Source organism: Brassica napus, unplaced genomic scaffold (assembly GCF_020379485.1).
Source record: "Brassica napus cultivar Da-Ae unplaced genomic scaffold, Da-Ae ScsIHWf_1506;HRSCAF=2102, whole genome shotgun sequence".
NCBI classification, from domain to species: domain Eukaryota; kingdom Viridiplantae; phylum Streptophyta; class Magnoliopsida; order Brassicales; family Brassicaceae; genus Brassica; species Brassica napus.
The window spans coordinates 6,439-23,419 of record NW_026014921.1 but is presented as its reverse complement, the minus strand read 5'-3'; the positions used below and the strand labels follow the sequence as shown (position 1 = coordinate 23,419).

At 33.6% G+C, this 16,981-nt stretch overlaps 1 protein-coding gene and 1 pseudogene across 2 annotated transcripts; both read right to left on the bottom strand.

Moving 5' to 3' along the window:
- Positions 1 to 7,648: 7,648 nt before the first annotated feature.
- Positions 7,649 to 8,691, bottom strand: LOC125597613 (annotated as a pseudogene).
- Positions 8,692 to 9,064: 373 nt separating this feature from the next.
- Positions 9,065 to 11,556, bottom strand: LOC106442683 (polyadenylate-binding protein-interacting protein 8). 2 transcript variants are annotated; one of them, XM_048772221.1, is made up of 10 exons: positions 10,820 to 11,556; positions 10,570 to 10,683; positions 10,433 to 10,477; positions 10,278 to 10,350; positions 10,078 to 10,190; positions 9,938 to 9,997; positions 9,806 to 9,853; positions 9,659 to 9,727; positions 9,474 to 9,535; positions 9,065 to 9,386 (listed from the first exon to the last, which is right to left on the bottom strand). In XM_048772221.1, exons 1-10 carry the CDS (start codon positions 11,117 to 11,119, stop codon positions 9,326 to 9,328), a joined length of 945 nt encoding a protein of 314 aa, XP_048628178.1. In that variant the 5' UTR covers positions 11,120 to 11,556; the 3' UTR covers positions 9,065 to 9,325. The 2 variants fall into 2 exon arrangements, with proteins under 2 accessions (XP_048628178.1, XP_048628177.1); XM_048772220.1 differs by having other exon boundaries at positions 9,659 to 9,853; positions 10,820 to 11,506.
- Between the last annotated feature and the right edge of the window lie 5,425 nt (positions 11,557 to 16,981).

The window sequence follows — 16,981 nt, the reverse complement described above, 5'->3', positions numbered from 1 at the left end:
AATGAGGCAACATTATCATATTACAAGCCCGATATGGTTATGGCATCCAAGGAGGAGCGTTATAAAACCATTGAGTGGATGGCCCATAACCAAGTACATAACCAAGTATAAGACAAGTCCAAACAAGTACAAGTAGAAGTCCATAGAGGTTTACATCCAACCCATCTACATTCCATCCAAGACTAGCCCACATGGAGACCCATTCAACATTTGCCATTATGAGCTTTGACCAAGTCTTTATGTAGAATATCTTGTAACCAATATGGTCAATGTGTATTCAATGTGTAGATCTTCTTCCTTTGTAAACTCTTGTATAAACCACTATATATATGTGGTGATAGCTAATGAGAAATACACATCATTCTTCACAAATCTTCTCTCAAATCTTAACACGTTAAACCACTCTGAGGCAATGATTTCATAACACGTTATCAGCACGATTGTGCTCTCCACCTGAGAAAGCTCTCTCCGCCGGCGTTCCCCTTTCCGGCCAGCTCCTCCGGTGCTCAGCCTTTGCTTCACCGGCGCTCAGCCTTCTCTCCACCAGGCCACCTCTCTCTCTCCGCCGGAAAACTCCTCTCTCTCTCAATGGCCAACTCTCAGCCTCTCTCTCACGGTGGTCCTCTCAGATTCTTGTGGTGAAAAAGGTAAACAAATCAAAACCTTAAAATCTAAAGAACACCATTATATCTGAAAGAAATCTAGGATCTATATGAATCCATAACTTATAAACAATCTAAGGATTTAAAATATTAATCTTGTTTCTATGATCCATATGATCCATATGAAACTTGATTCTAAAATTATTTTGAATCCATAAAACTTAAAATTCTCTAAAGGTTCTATGTTTCTCTAAAAACTTATAAACTTATTAAAATACCTAAAGATCTATATGAATCTTGTTTATAAAAACTTATGAATCATAAAATTATTAGAGAAAGCTTAAACATTTTGATTCAATCCTTTTGTTTGGCCATTTTACCAGATGTGATAAACATAAGTGTATAATCTGCCCAAAACAAAACTCCATCAAGTCCTTGCTGTGCCATTTTCGGCCAGATCCCCTAAAAATCAGTCAACCCATCAACAAAATCGAAATTAAATTCATTCATTGCATATCCTTGACTGTTAATATTTGTTTTGTAACTGTCAAAGTTTTAAAAACCTTTTATGATTTTTATAAATGCATAATCGATTTTTATAAATGCTTGTTTGATTTTATTAAATGCATATCTTTGACTGAAAATTATTTCTAAAGTTTTATAAGCCATAGTCTTGTTTTAGAATTGATTTTTATAAATGCATAATCGATTTTTATAAATGCTTGTTTTAAAATGCATCATGGACAAGACAAATAAATTTTATAATGTTCAAGATATTTGTAAACCAAAGTAGATTTTCAAAATCGGTTAAAACTTGGTTTATAATTTCGAATAAAGCAAATGTACTAAATTTTAAATGGAAACCGATTTTGTCTAACTATATGCAAACAGTGTGAATCATTTAGATGCAAACAACATGAACCACTTCAGACGCACTAGTATCATCATTGCTAAAGCTATGCGAACATGTATGTTTGGTTTCAATTATGTGATACCTATGTCCAGTTTTAACAATATGATAGTTGGATGCATGCAAAGGTCGGTTCATGGATGATTCAAGTTCGATCTAATGATTTACTAAATGATGCTATCAGGTATGCAAATGATCAGTACATAATTTAATCACAGAATCAGGTTCAAGGATGAAACTAGATCAAGTTTTATTTTAACTAGCAAACTTTGTGATCAAAATTCAGTATGAGATAAAATCGGTTCATGGTTGGTTTAATTAACAACAATATGATCAAATGATTTCAAACAGATTTTATTCTACCTTATGACATATCAATTTTAAAACAAGACTATGGCTTATAAAACTTTAGAAATAATTTTCAGTCAAAGATATGCATTTAATAAAATCAAACAAGCATTTATAAAATCGATTATGCATTTATAAAAATCATAAAAGGTTTTTAAAACTTTGACAGTTACAAAATAAATATTAACAGTCAAGAATATGCAATGAATGAATTTAATTTCAATTTTATTGATGGGTTGACTGATTTTTAGGGGATCTGGCCGAAAATGGCACATCAAGGTTTTGATGGAGTTTTGTTTTGGCCAGATTATACACTTATATTTATCACATCTGGTAAAATGGCCAAACAAAAGAATTGAATCAAAAGGTTTAAGCTTTCTCTAATAATTTTATGATTCATAAGTTTTTATAAACAAGATTCATATAGATCTTTAGGTATTTTAATAAGTTTATAAGTTTTTAGAGAAACATAGAACCTTTAGAGAATTTTAAGTTTTATGGATTCAAAATAATTTTAGAATCAAGTTTCATATGGATCATATGGATCATAGAAACAAGATTAATATTTTAAATCCATAGATTGTTTATAAAGTATGGATTCATATAGATCCTAGATTTCTTTCAGATATAATGGTGTTCTTTAGATTTCAAGGTTTTGATTTGTTTACCTTTTTCACCACAAGAATCTGAGAGGACCACCGTGAGAGAGAGGCTGAGAGTTGGCCGGAATTTGAGAGAGAGAGGAGTTTTCCGGCGGAGAGAGAGAGGTGGCCTGGTGGAGAGAAGGCTGAGCGCCGGTGGAGCAAAGGCTGAGCACCGGAGGAGCTGGCCGGAAAGGGGAACGCCGGCGGAGAGAGCTTTCTCAGGTGGAGAGCACAATCGTGCTGATAACGTGTTAGAAATATGAGAGAAGTGTTGCTGTGAAAGTTGTGTCTTTCTCATTAGCTCTCACTATCAATATATAGTGGAGGTTCATACAAAGGTTTACAGCAAAGGAGAGAATCTACACATTTAATACATATTGACTACATTCATTACAAAGATACAGACTTGGTCAAAGCTCATAAATGCTCTGGTTGAATGAGTCTTCATCTTGACTAGTCTTGGACGAATGTAGACGGACCAGAGACGGGTGTAGACGGACCGGATAGTCGGGTCGGATGTAAACCTCCGTGATGGTTAATGGCAATCCACATATCCATACAATGGATTTATAACATAACTTTTATTAATTAAATCATAAACTGAATACAAACTTAAGCCTAGACAATATATAAAAACACCATAAAACCCTAAAATAATGAAAATAATTATCTTAGTAATTAATAAACTAAATCATAATCACTGTCCATGATTCAACTTCAAAAATGGGTCATTGGCTTCTTTTGATGAACTCTCCTTTAATCTTGAATTAACTCCTTTCTTCTGGTTATTTTCTTTTTAATTTCAACACTCCCCCTTAAACTTGACCATAGGAGATCTTTGGGTAAGCTTGGAACCGATATTACTTGCCTCATTAAAAACCTAATTATAAGAAAAGAGTACAAGCAATCCAGCTAGGGTTTTCCTTCTTTATTGGCAAGGAAAGGACGCCACTTCCTTCCTTGTTTCACACACAATCATGTTCCTCTTGAACCTTCTTCTTATTTCACAGCTTTTCTCCCCCTTACTTCTTGCTTGTTGCCTTCTTCATGGACTAAGATCAAAATTTGTCTTCAATAATGGAGAACTGGCTTCAAATTTAATACCCCTACTCAAGCTTGACCTGAAACTGAGAGTATATGGGTATATGGTCAAGCTTGAAGTTGAGAGCCAATGATTGCCAACACCTTGAGACCACAGCCCTCTTGGCTTGAATTGTTGCCTTTCTCTCTTGAGGAACCTCATGTTCACCCTCGTGGCTTCAGGTAAGAGCTCTTGAGCAATCTCTCCACAGCTCCAATCTTCCTCTCTACTATCTTGGGAGTTAATGAACACAATCAGTGTTTAAAGTGTTGTTGGGAAGTGGGCAATTTCTCCATGGTCAGAAATATACTTCAGTAGGCTCTGAACACATGGGCATTTTGCTCTTATTTTTAAGAGGCACAGCTTATCAAGGAACCTGAGCTCAGTTCTTTGAGCCTCCAGCCCATGAGGCTTAGTGAAAATGTTTGGGCTTGAGGTGGGGATTGAGTATCCAACACCTCTCCTTGGTGTGACCTTCCTTCTTGCAATGGTCATACTTCAAGCCCCTCATGTTCTCTTTCTTGTAATAGACCTTGTTGGCAAGAGAAAAACTTTCAGCCTCATTTGCTAGTGTGGGACCTTTCTTAGGTTCAAAGAGGCAGTGTGACCCTTGTTCTTTTTGTATCTGAGAGCACACTTCATCAAGGCTGGGCAGCTTGTCTGACCTCAAAATATGTTTCATCAGATCATTGAAGGTTGGATTGAGTAAGCAGCAGCCCCAACACCTTGTTTTACTCCCTTCTATCAATGAGAGTTTTTGGATCAATGATAGCTGGCCTAAGCATGTCAAGCTTAGCCCATAAGGACATGAACTTTCAAAAGTGCTCAGTGAACTCCATTTCTTCTTGGCAGAGGTTATTGATGGCTTTCTTGACTTCATACACCCTGCTGAGGTTTAATGAGTTCCCATACATCTTACGGAGAGTATCTCACAGCTCCTTTGCATTCTCACAGTAAGAGTAAGCCTCCAAAATGGTTGCTTCCAGTGAGCTTTGAAGGATGAACAACACTATGTGGTCTTCTTGCTGCCATTTGTCTCCAACTTCAGGTTTGGAGCCAGTTTGCTTCAGAGCATCATGAGAACTGGCTTGTTTTGGAGCTTCTTGTATACAATGAGTCCACAAGTCTTTTCCTCCAAAGGCTGTCTTCACAAGCCTGGACCAGAGAATTAGTTTGGAACCTTGAGCATCACAGGAATCATCATAGCTTTAGAGTTTTTCATCTTGGAAGAGCTATGGACAACTAGGTAAAAGAATGTGCTTAAGTATCTTCAAAGAGAAATGGTTGAATGGATGACTCTCTGAACTTTTTGAACTTGCTGGATGGTTCTGGAGGTTCAGAGACTTGAATACACCTTGTCTTGAGAGCTGGTCGTAGGTTCTTCCTTCTTGGAGAGCCTTTGGACTGCTGGACAAAAGGTTGTACCAAACTGGTTTGAAGATGAACTGGGAGTAGCTTGTATTTGCCGAAGCATAATGAGGTTGAAGAGATTTTCAGCTTGATACCATGTGAGATTGATGAAGAATGGTGAAAATGATGATGGTTAAGTGTTTAGGTGACTGGAACAAAGAATGGGAGAGATTATGAGTGAATGGCTGAAAGAGCGTATATGAGACAATAATGAGTTTCAAGTGAGATTAAAAGAGTTTGGGAGTATGAGAGATGAGTCTAGGCTCGTGGAAAACAAGAGAATAGAGAGAATATGAAGTAACAAGACAGTTATATATAGTGAGATTAAAGTTTACAATATGATGCAACAATGTTATATATAGGCAAGCTCACATATTAAACTAATACTAAAACATGATTTTACTAAACAAATAATATTGAAGGGTTTTTGACAAGGATAAAGAGGATAGAGCCAAGGTAGGCACGACCTGAGGGAGTGAGAGTGATAGGAGAGAGAGGCTCAGTCTTCTTAGGTTGAAAGTGACATGAGTACGGTGCATTTTATGGTTGGACAGTGACAAGTCTGGTTGCTTCTTCATGCTCCTCATGTGACTTCTTTTTGTCCAATTATGACCAGAATTAAAACTTTACATCCAAGGAACTTTGGATTCAGCTATCCACATTTCAGCTGTCCACGATTCATTGTCCATGATTCACGTGTCCACGATTTGTTTTACAAAATTTGATTGTCCATGATTCAGCTTCAATATTGGATCATTGGTTTCTCTTGATGAACTCTCCTTTAATCTTGAACTAACTCCTTTCGTTTGGTTATTTTCTTCTCCATTTCAACGCTATCTACAACTTTTGGCCAGAACAGAATAAATGGCTGCATGACATGATCTCGTCAACACCTCCAACTACTTACAAGCTCACTGACTGTAACATCAGAGACACAATCTTGGGGAAACAACAAAACAAGAAGAGTTTCAAAACACTTATGCGTCAGCGTTGTTATAGTTAAGAAATGGATAAAAAGTCTTATTTTCATATGGATTTCATTTTGTTTTTATTTTTTTTTACCAAAGTACACCCCATCTTAATTTCAATTTTTGTAAAGTACATATCTTCCGCATATTTATATGAAATCAACATTTTTGGCAAAAAAAATATACCAGGCTTTTTAATATGTACAGTAAAAACTCTATAAATAATAATGTTGAGACTATGGTATTTTATTAATTTATAGAATTATTAATTTATAAGTAGTTTTTTTTTTAAATATAGTTTTACCTAAAATAAGAAAATGTTTAATTTTTAGTTTATATGCATTTATGACTATTATGAAATTAATATTAATATTAATTTTATTATATTTCTGGTGCATATAAAATATGTTTCATAGAATTTAAATACAGTTTTAGATATAATTTTACTATATCTCATCAAATATATTTCTAAATATTGATGAAATGTTGATATAGTGAACGTTTACAATCGGCTAATAAGGAAAAAGAGAGTTAATTAACATTTGAAATTTCAAAATTCACATGATTTGTTTTACAGATCTATACATTCATTTCCACTAACACAAAAACCTTGCGTACGTAAACAAACATTACGATGACATGAACAAGAAACCATTACATATACACAACAACGAATCACTTTAACCACCACAACCGCCGCAACCTCCACAACCGCCACCGTCACCACAAAGACAGCCTTTGCCGCGGCTAAAAGCCCTGCTTGTGGTAGTCTTTGTACCTGACGACATCACACGAAGTCCTCCATCCTTCTTTCCCGTCTTACCCTTTTTCACATCTCCCGGCGACTGAGAAGACGACGACGACGAAGGCTTTTTTTCTTGCAGCCGAGGAAACAGCATAACATAACTAAGCAAAAACACTCAGTCACGGCACGATTCTTGAAAATTTTGTCTTTTGTTGGATAGTAGTGATACAAACATAATTAAATGTCCTTTTATATAAACACATATGTAACTCAATATTCGTTGACTTTATGTGTATATATATGTAAGCTTACGAAACATTCATGGTCTATTTATTTTTAAACAATACAAGAAATTGCAGAAGAAATTTCAATGCTGATAGTGAATGTAACCGTTATCTCTTTCAGGTTCAAAGGAGACCAGCTCACAACTGTAGAAAGTTGAATTACTCTCTTTGGGACGTTGACTATATCATCCAAAATATTTATATCCAGTAACCATAAAACAATATGTGGAAGTAGAAGTCGGACCAAGCAACGCTTGTCTCGTGTTAAGACTGGAGAGATTGACATTTTAGATTATTAGTTGAAGCTATCGATCATACGTGACCATATTCTTACATAGTTTTTCAAACAATGAGACTTCTAATGCTCGTTTTCTGTCAAGAGTGTTCGGTTTTTAGCGCATGCATTAGGCACAGGAATGCTAAAAGAGTCAAGAAGCAGATCCAAGGACAACGCATAGTCTCTTTGAGATACAATGTAACAAAGAATAGTGCAGTTATTACGGAAACCCTGAAAACGTATGGAAGAACAATGCTAAACCTCCAATTCTTGAGTCTTTGTTATGTAGAAGTGGTACCATTTTAGGTAGGGGCAAGATCAAGAATTCGATCTAATCTCAAGGCGGCAATGAAGCTTTTTTAAAACAGGGTTTGAAATGCTATTTGTAGCTTTGTGAAGCTTCTAAAACGAGCTTGTCCATGAACTGGTACTTCTTGTCATATCGCCATTCAGGATTACTCTGCATTGCCCATGATTAAGAGAGAAACGTCAATACCTCTTAAGATATATCTGATGAAAGAGAGTGATGTTAGGATGAACTATCTTGAGGGGTTGGTTACAGAAATCAAACCTTGAGACTAAGAGCAACACGATCTGCAAATCGTTTCACAGAATCTGGTGCACTTTGGGGAAGTGTTGTAGTAATTCTATCGAGCTCCTCGTTCTGTGTCTTGGCAGTTACTCGATCAGGACCACTGTAGTGATCAACAATGTCTTTCATAAGGGGTGCTTGCTTCATCGCTTCATCAATTGCTTCCTGCAAAAAAAAAGCGAGAAAATCAAGAAGGTCAAATGAAGTAAGAACAATATTTTGCATGAACACAAAAGAGTCACAAAATTGAACAGTTTTACCTGCCATTCTTCCTGATCCTTGATTCCTTCTCAAGCCACTATGAACGGCTTCACCTTCTCAAGGCAATCACGAAGAGGCATTGGTGGCTTTTCATCAATGTCAGGATTCGATCCAAAGTGAGGCATCAAATATTCTGGCTCACACTCAATCTACAAGAGAGAGAGACATAATCATATTCTTTACTCACTATTCCTAGTACTACGTTCTATGCATGAAGTTTACAAGATAATCGTATTAGAGAACAAAAAAAAAAAAAGAGAGAAACTTTACGATGAGATTAGTGTCATAAGCATCAACCAAGGCATCATGAGCAGTAGAAGGCAAAGCCCTTTGGCAGATACTCTCATAACCTTCAGCTAACTCATTCATAATCTCAGGTCCCATCTTCTTAGCGAACTTCTCTCCATCGGCAGTATCTCCAAGGAAAACACTCAAAGCCTCTTCTTCAGCTTCCTCCTCCTCTCATTTTGGTGACACGACTGACACTGGCGCTCGAGGGTTTTAAGTTACAGTGCTAATTCGGAAATTTGAGATTTTCTTAAACGGTTCCGTTTCACTTGACCGATCATTGCAAACCAGTCCCTGAAATTATTATTTATACCCGACGAAAACAGATTTATACTTTCGATTTTTCAAACATACCCCTGATCAGAGCTATTATTATGCTCAATGCTCGTCTGAATTAGCACGAAATCTAAATATTTTTAGTCCGACTCAAACTACTAGTCCCAAAATATATAATTTATTATCATTCATTCATGTATCAGTGTTACAATCAATTTTCGATGTAGTACGCACAAATAGAACTTCTCTATACATCGATTTGAATCCTTTTGTTGTCAATATTCTCATAACTTTCAATATAGAGTAATAATTAAGCGTTTACAACATGGCTCAGAATCAGCTCTAACTAGATCACGAAACCATTTTAAGATCAACATAAATGAAACCATAAAATTCCATTTGAGAAAATGGTTTAAACTGAAATGAGTCTCAGAACAAGAACTCCCAAGTTTACGAAGCAATGTTCATCCTTGCTTTTTGTTTCCAGATACTACAGAACTGGAGATATATCTCTGCTCTAGAGAATAATTAAAAAGATAACTGAAAAGCAAAAAAAAATTACTCAAGGAAAAAAAAACCGAAATGTTTCATCACTCTCCTGCACCAACAAAGCCTCTCTCGGGGTTCTGTTTCTCTCCTCTAGTTTGTGGATGGTGATCGACTGAATCTTGGTCTCACTGGTGTCTTTGAAGGGCTTACCCTGAAGAAGAACAATGTCAAATTTTGAAGATCAATTAAAGGTTTATTACATACTGTATATATATATTTAGTAAGACATATATGTTACCTTATCGGTTGAGATCCTAAGACTACTCCACTGCAGTTGAGCGCCCCAACTGCACTCTCTGCCTATATTTCATCCCCAAAGCAAACAAATACATACTCAGTATAACTAAGAATCATAAGCCTTTGAAGTTTGTTTGCTTTTCTTGTAAAAAAACTAAAGAAACAACAGAATCTGAGGGAGCTTACCATGGCAAATTCTACAAAAGCTATGCGAGTAGAATGCAACTGGTCACCAAGAAGCCTTATGCGAGTTACCTGTATAACAGAACAAGTGTTATTATCATTGGGAGAGAGAAAGAACATGTAGTAGTAGTTTCCGGGTTCTAGACTAACCTCACCGCAGGCAGACTCAAAGAAGATTTTGACATCATCTTCAGTGGCCTGCAAGTTTTAAACAAGTAATCTTAAAACCAAGAACATGTACACAAAATGAAAGATAGACATTAACTGGGAACCAGTGTTTACATTCTTGTCAACATTAGTGCAGTAGATGGTTCTTGAACACATCTCCCTCTCATCTTCTGACTGAATACAAACACAAATTAGCCATAAAAGTGTTTCAGTTTTGAAAACTAGAACTGTAAAAAGCTAATTCGTTTTATCACCCTGGGGAGAAATGTGGGATTGACTGGAAGAATAGCAGTTTTAGAAGGCAAGACCCTCACTGGGTAATAACCGATCATTGTTCCACCAACACTTAAAGCAGCCCTTGCACCATCTGTTTGAAAACAAAAAAAAACTTCCTAACTAATGTAAAATCAAAACCTGAAGTTTGTGATTAAGAATCTGAGAGCTTTTAACTTACGGTCATCAGAGAACTCAACAAAGGCAAAGCGAAGAACTGAATGTGGATCTCCACAGATTCTACAATCAACAACCTTTAGAGAAATAACGCATTGTTACTTAACCACATACAAAAGAAAAGGACGACAACAAGAAAGCTTGTAGATTTCAACTTACTTGTCCATAGCTGCTGAACAAGCCAGCTAAGACTTCCTCAGTCACCTAATTGGAAACAAGAATATAAAATAGAATTCTTTTTCTTTTTTTTTTGTGAAAACCTGAAGAGAGAGAGAGACTTATTAAGTAACACTTACACTCTGATCAATGTCAGAGACATATACTGTTCTTCTGATACTATCCTCTCTTTGAGCCTTGGAAGCTCTTCCAGTTAGCCTCACTTTCCTCCCTTGGTTATAATTGTTTCCTCTCTGTAAGAGTTGCAAAACAAGATCAAAAGTTTCTATAATGAAAACATCAAATGAAACTCAAAGCTAGAGACTTTCTAACTAACTTCACTTTTGACTAAGTAATCAAATTCATTTACAGGATAAAGAAATTGGTTACCCTCCGGAAATTGGCATCCTTTTTGTTGTCCTCATCACCAGACAGCTTCTTCTTAGCTGTGGCAAAATCCTCAGAAGACAGAGACTGATTGTTCTTCTTCTTGTAAGAAGGGACAAACTCTTTAGCTTCAGGATTCAGCACAAGCTTCTTCATCTGATCAACCTCCGGTTCCGGTTTTGTTTCGGATTTAGGTTTGAGGTCCGATTCCGATTCCGGTTTAGAATCCGTCACGAGGCTCTTCTCAATTCCGTCAGTGACAACGTCGTGAACGGAATCAACATCAGTGTGAATCTCAGCCATTATTAGATCAACAATTTTCAAAGTAAATTCGAAAACCGAAAGATAACAATTCACCCAAAAAAAAACAGAAGGTGGATGAAATCAAAAGCTTCCAACTTTTAATTCTCTCTTGATTTTTTCTAAAAAAATGCAGAATTTCAGATGATAAATTATCCAAAAAAAGATTGTTTAGAATCAAGAAATGAGAATGTTAATGAAGATCCATTTTCAGAATTGTAAGCCAAGCAGATGATAATGCTTGATCGTAGATTTATAATATTTGGAATCTAATGTACCATGAGAGAGAGGAGAAGAAGGAATGATGGGTTTTGGTTTTAGTTTTGGCCTTTTTCTTGCTCAAATGGACGCTATCTCTCTCTCTCACAAGAGTGCTTCTCTTCTTTTCCGGAGAACAATTTTATTTTATTTTATTATTTTTAAATATAAACACGTCAAATAAATTAAAATAATAAGAATTGTAATTTTTATTTTATTCGTTGGCTAGGACTTTGGATAATTACAGATAAATCCCACTAATTTATTGTTACTCCACAAGTACCCACATTTTTGGTTTCCAATGTTTTCAAATCGAATGGGATTCTCCACTTTTTAACCAAGGTTGAAGAAATTAATTTTGGTCATCAGGTGTGTAATGAGTAATTAGCATTTTAGGAAAGCAAATCATATTATTTTTACACGTTTAGTATTAATATTTTTTTGTAATAAACATACTACAAGAGTTCGTTATTTTTTAAAACATGTTTACATTTATGAATTATTAGAGAGTATATATTGAACTTCACGCCATTTTTCTACTTCCAAATATTTTTTTTAATTAGAGACATTATTTTATAATAGAATATAAATGAGATTATTTCAAAAAAAAATAGAATAACAAAATTACTTTTATTCATGGGTGATTTTGCTCTATATTCATAAGAGGAAAATAATTAAAAGGTTGAATTTTATCTATTAGTTTGCTATAATATATATGATTATGATATAGTATGGAATACTCGACATAAACACATAAGCTTTTTATTTCTGTGTATGCCCATAATACCTAATTGATTGAGGGGTCAAAGTTAGTGTGATAGCTTGGAAATGTGATACTAAACTATACTATATCTATTAAATAGATATGAGTGAACAATCTATTTACACCAATAGTACATCACGAAGAGGAAGAATAAGAAAAAGCGAAAGAAAAAAGAGATGAAAAAGAAAATGGAGAGAAAAAAGGATGAAACACAAAGAGAGAGAAAGTTATAGTCTTATATATAAACGTTTTCTAGCATTTTTCTTAAATTTGAAAAAAGAGATTGTAAAACGATAGTTCTATTCTATTTTTCAAATATAATAAACCAAAAAATATTATATTTGAGTATGAAAGGTGAATATTAAGAATCATGAAACTTATAACTTGCAGAAAGATTGAAAAGTGTTGCCATGAATGATGGAAGAGAAGAACTACCACGAAAGATGGAAGAGGAGAAAAAGATATGTTGGGAAGAGGTAAGGAAATTACGGGTGGCGATGGTGGTGGTGATGAAACAATTGAAAAGTAGTAAAATTGTAAATCCAAACAAAGATATGAAGAAAAGTGATAAGACACAGTTGTTAGATCAGATGATTGTACGGCATGCGAAGTATCACTTTCCAAGAATTTCATAAAACTTGTAAATGATCATGAGATAAAAGAAAGAGAACAAAGATCAATACTCCCTCTGTTTCAAAATACATGAAGTTTTAAGATTGTGCACAACTATTAAGAAACTTATTTTTTATCTTAAAAATATTATTAAAATATAATATAAAAGTTATTTAACCAATCAAAAAACAGACTATAAAATATCATTGGCTACACAGTTTTTGATAAAGCTAAAAAGTACATTGGTATATGAAAACATCATCTATTTAGAACGAAGGGAGTATAATTTTGGAAAAGAAAAAAATAGTTTCAGAAGAACGAGATCAACGATGTAAGTGAGAGTGAGAACGAAATAGTGGGATGAAGGGTATTTTTTGTCTTTATACATATTATACAAAGAATATCATAGCCAAAGAATTATTATGGTTATAAACTTAATTTTTGGTATTGCTATGTATATGCAATCCAATTTCCCTTTATTCATTATTACTTAATATTTCACTCCAAAATAAATTAAGCTTGAAGTGAAACTTCTATTATAAAAACAGTATTTTAATTGGAAATGCTCTTAGCTTAGCACCATTTTTGTTTATATATTTTATGTTTTATTATGATTTTATACGTTTATTTTTCACTATTTCACTATTTTCTTTTTTCAATATTTTCTTTAAAACTGAAAGAAAGTATTAACTTAATTAAATTTAGAATTTCAATTTATTTTAGGGATTATAATTTAAGTTGAGGGTTTATAATGATTTTTAGAGATTAATGTTTAAAATTTAATTTTCTTATTTTGTTAAGAAAAAACAAATATATATATATATATATATATATATATATTATATATATCATACATATCCTCTACAAATTTTGATATTTGTTGAAATACTATTTATTATACTCGGTCCCAACCAAAAAAATATTGGGGGTGATTGGTTGGACTGTAACGGTAGAAACTTTACTGTATAATTTAAGTTGTAGGATTTTTTTATGTAACTGTAAGTGATGTAGCTTTTAAATTGATTGCTACAGCAATATATTTCCTACAACTAAAAATATGAGACTTTAAAAAATAAGACTTTTACAGCCATTTTTTTATTTTTTGGTTGTAACATTAGAAAACAAGATAAAATATGATTGGTGATTTAAAAGTTATAAATTAATATTAAAGCTAAAGTCAGCTTATACAGCCTAACCAATCACCCCCAATGTTCTGCGAACTTTTAGTTTCTCCATAGGTGCATAATAAATCTGTCGATTTTGCTCCATAAATTGTGGATTTGTTGTGATATTTCTTTTCTGCCTTTTTACTTTGCTGGTATTCTTGGCCAGACAACAAAATTACTCAGGCTCTAATTGCACTTTTATCTTCGTTTTTTCTTCTACTTTGTTTTTTGGTAAAAGGTTTTTATTCTTATTGTTACTTCTTTTTGATATTTTTCTATTTTTCTACTCCGTTTCTTTTAAAACAAGGTTGTCATTTTTTGTATGGATATATAGGTAGATAATCACTACTTAATGTATTTTAATATGTGAAAGGTTCTTTTCTCTTTCAGCGAAAGAAATTTTTATTGGCAAAAGATGTGATGTAATGACAAGCTGAGCTTTCCTGAAAGATGCTAGCAAACGAAAAAATGTACCCAAGAAAAAAGCTTTGGCAAATTCAAAAGGTGACGGTTACTTTTTCTTTTCTTGAATATTATTCGATATATCATTACAATACTTTGTAAGAGAGTAGTATACGTAACAAAAGTAATAAAAATGGAGTTTGTTATACACTTATACCCTTTTAATAGTTTTACGAATAAACAAACAATTTTAAGAATAGTTGGCAAGTTGACTTGACACAGTTTTTGCTATTCGTTCATGGTATCGGTTTACATTATAATATATTTTTTGCCTATTATATACATCTTTTATCAGCTTATATCATTGTTAAACATGCATGATGCAACATGCATAAAATAACTCTCTTTAAGTTCTTCAAGGTGTGTGCTCTCGATGTAGATGGTAAGAACATTTCTAAGTGTAAAGAAAATTAGCCAAATGATTAAACGTTATAAGTAAATATTATATAAATATACAAAAAGTAATATCACAATTTCCTTCATTAAGAATGCGATGCGTCCACTTTAGGCATGTAGATTCGGTTAGATCAGGTTTTCGGATCAGTTAGTTCACAACTTGGCTAGTTCGGTATAGTCAAAATCTCGCTGAATTGAACCGAAAAACATTTGGTTCGGTTTGGTTTGATTTTCGAATAATATGGTTTCAAAAGTCCATTGAATTTAACCAAATTTAGGTTTTAAATTCAGTTAAATTTCAGTTTAAATTGGTTAAAAAATTGGTAAACTTTGGTTAATTTTGGTTATTTATGTTAGTTCGGTTATTTTGGTTTGGGATTTTGTTAGTTAGGTTAGTTTGGTTCAGAATTTTGGTTAATATCAACATAGTTTAGTTTAATCTCTCTTCTTTTTTTTGAAAACCGAACTAATCAATTCTCGAATCGAATGAAACCTTCTAACCGAGCTATACCAAAAACCGAACTCTTCGGTTTGGATCAGTTTGGTTAATAACCACTAGCCTAGTCCACTTGCTTCAAATCTAGGAAGTGTTAAGCTTAGGAACCTGTCTCTTCCTACCTAAGGAGGAGCCACCATATATTAAAGATACAATCATACAAAGCTAGAAAATAATGAAGCGTCTCCAGACTAAAATTACGTGCCATCGTTGTTATCTGTTATTGTGGAGCCACCACTATCGTCACCTTATCGTTCTGCCGCCACCATCGAGGAGGAACCACTACATCCAAAACCGAGCCACCATTTTTTCGGAATCAGTTTCCTGTTACTGCCAGCCTGCTAACTCTATGTGTATTGAATCAGCTACTGTCGTAGAAGTAAATTAGCTTAAATTAAAAATCTTATACCTAAAGATTAGCAAATAATTAATCGTATTAATATCAAAATTGTAATTTGATTACATAAGTCAAATCTTAATCTAAAGACTTCTGTTTATATTTTGATCAAGTTATTTTCCTTTATTAATTTGATTGCTTAGCTAAGGCCGATCACTTCTGTAGCGTCCGTGAGCCAATGTGCGTGGAAAATATGAACCCTAACCTTTTTCTCATCTTTGTTTTCCGAGTGATTTATGTTATTGTGCGGCTTTCTTCTCATATTTTTCCTCTAAATTATATTTGTTTAGTCATGATAAGCCAAATGTTGACTTTTTATCGCATTGTTGTGTTCATTAATATTTGTTATTGTCAGCTTTATTTTAGAGAGAAATCTTGGTGTTGATTTATGCATGCATGGTTGATGTGAAAAAAGCATCTAATATTTAGGTTGTATAAATTGAAAATGATTATCATGCATGCTTAAACGGTGATTGTAGATATTGGAATTGTGAAAATGAGTTGCACACTGTTTAGAGATTATAATGATTATAGGTCACATGAGAGAATGTTGTTTGTTTGGGTAAATGAAGTACTTCTTAGAAGGTACCGGCCCTATCGATAGTCTTGGTGGGGATGTTTTGGACTCTGGCGCCATTGGCACTATAAAACACCAGTGGAAAGATTTAAGAGTTTATAAGATCTTATTTCATAAACGAATATCTTTTTGGAATGATGTTTGGAAAATAATATTTAGTGATTTAATTAGTGTAGAAATTGTACTTGTTTTGTTTCATCTGAGGAGTGTTTGTGGATCTTAAAGAAGTTATTTTCCTTTTCGAATAATTACATGAGTTTGTTACTACTTTGTATACGACTCCGAAGATGAACCACTACTAGTCTAAATACACCATCTATTTGTTTTATATTAGGTATATTAATTTGGAAAATTCTCTCGAATAGACTTTTTTAAGTTTTTGTCACAAAAATAGACCTCAAAAACTAAAATGACCAAAATAATTTTTTTTATTAATTTTAAATTTTATTTATTTTTAAAATTTTGAAATCCTATCCCAAAACCTCAGTCCTCGACTCTAAACCCTAACCCCCTAAACCCTTAAACCCTAAACCTTAAACTTTAAACTCCACCCCTTAACTCTAAACTTTTTTTTTTATTACTAAAATTTTTTTATGTCTATCATAGAGAATTTCTCTATTTAATTTTCAAGATAATTCGTAATCACATTTTATCCTCGCTATAAAAATAGACAAAAAAATGCAAATTAGAAGAAAACTAATAAAGATAAAAACATTTTGATCGAACAGATGGATCATA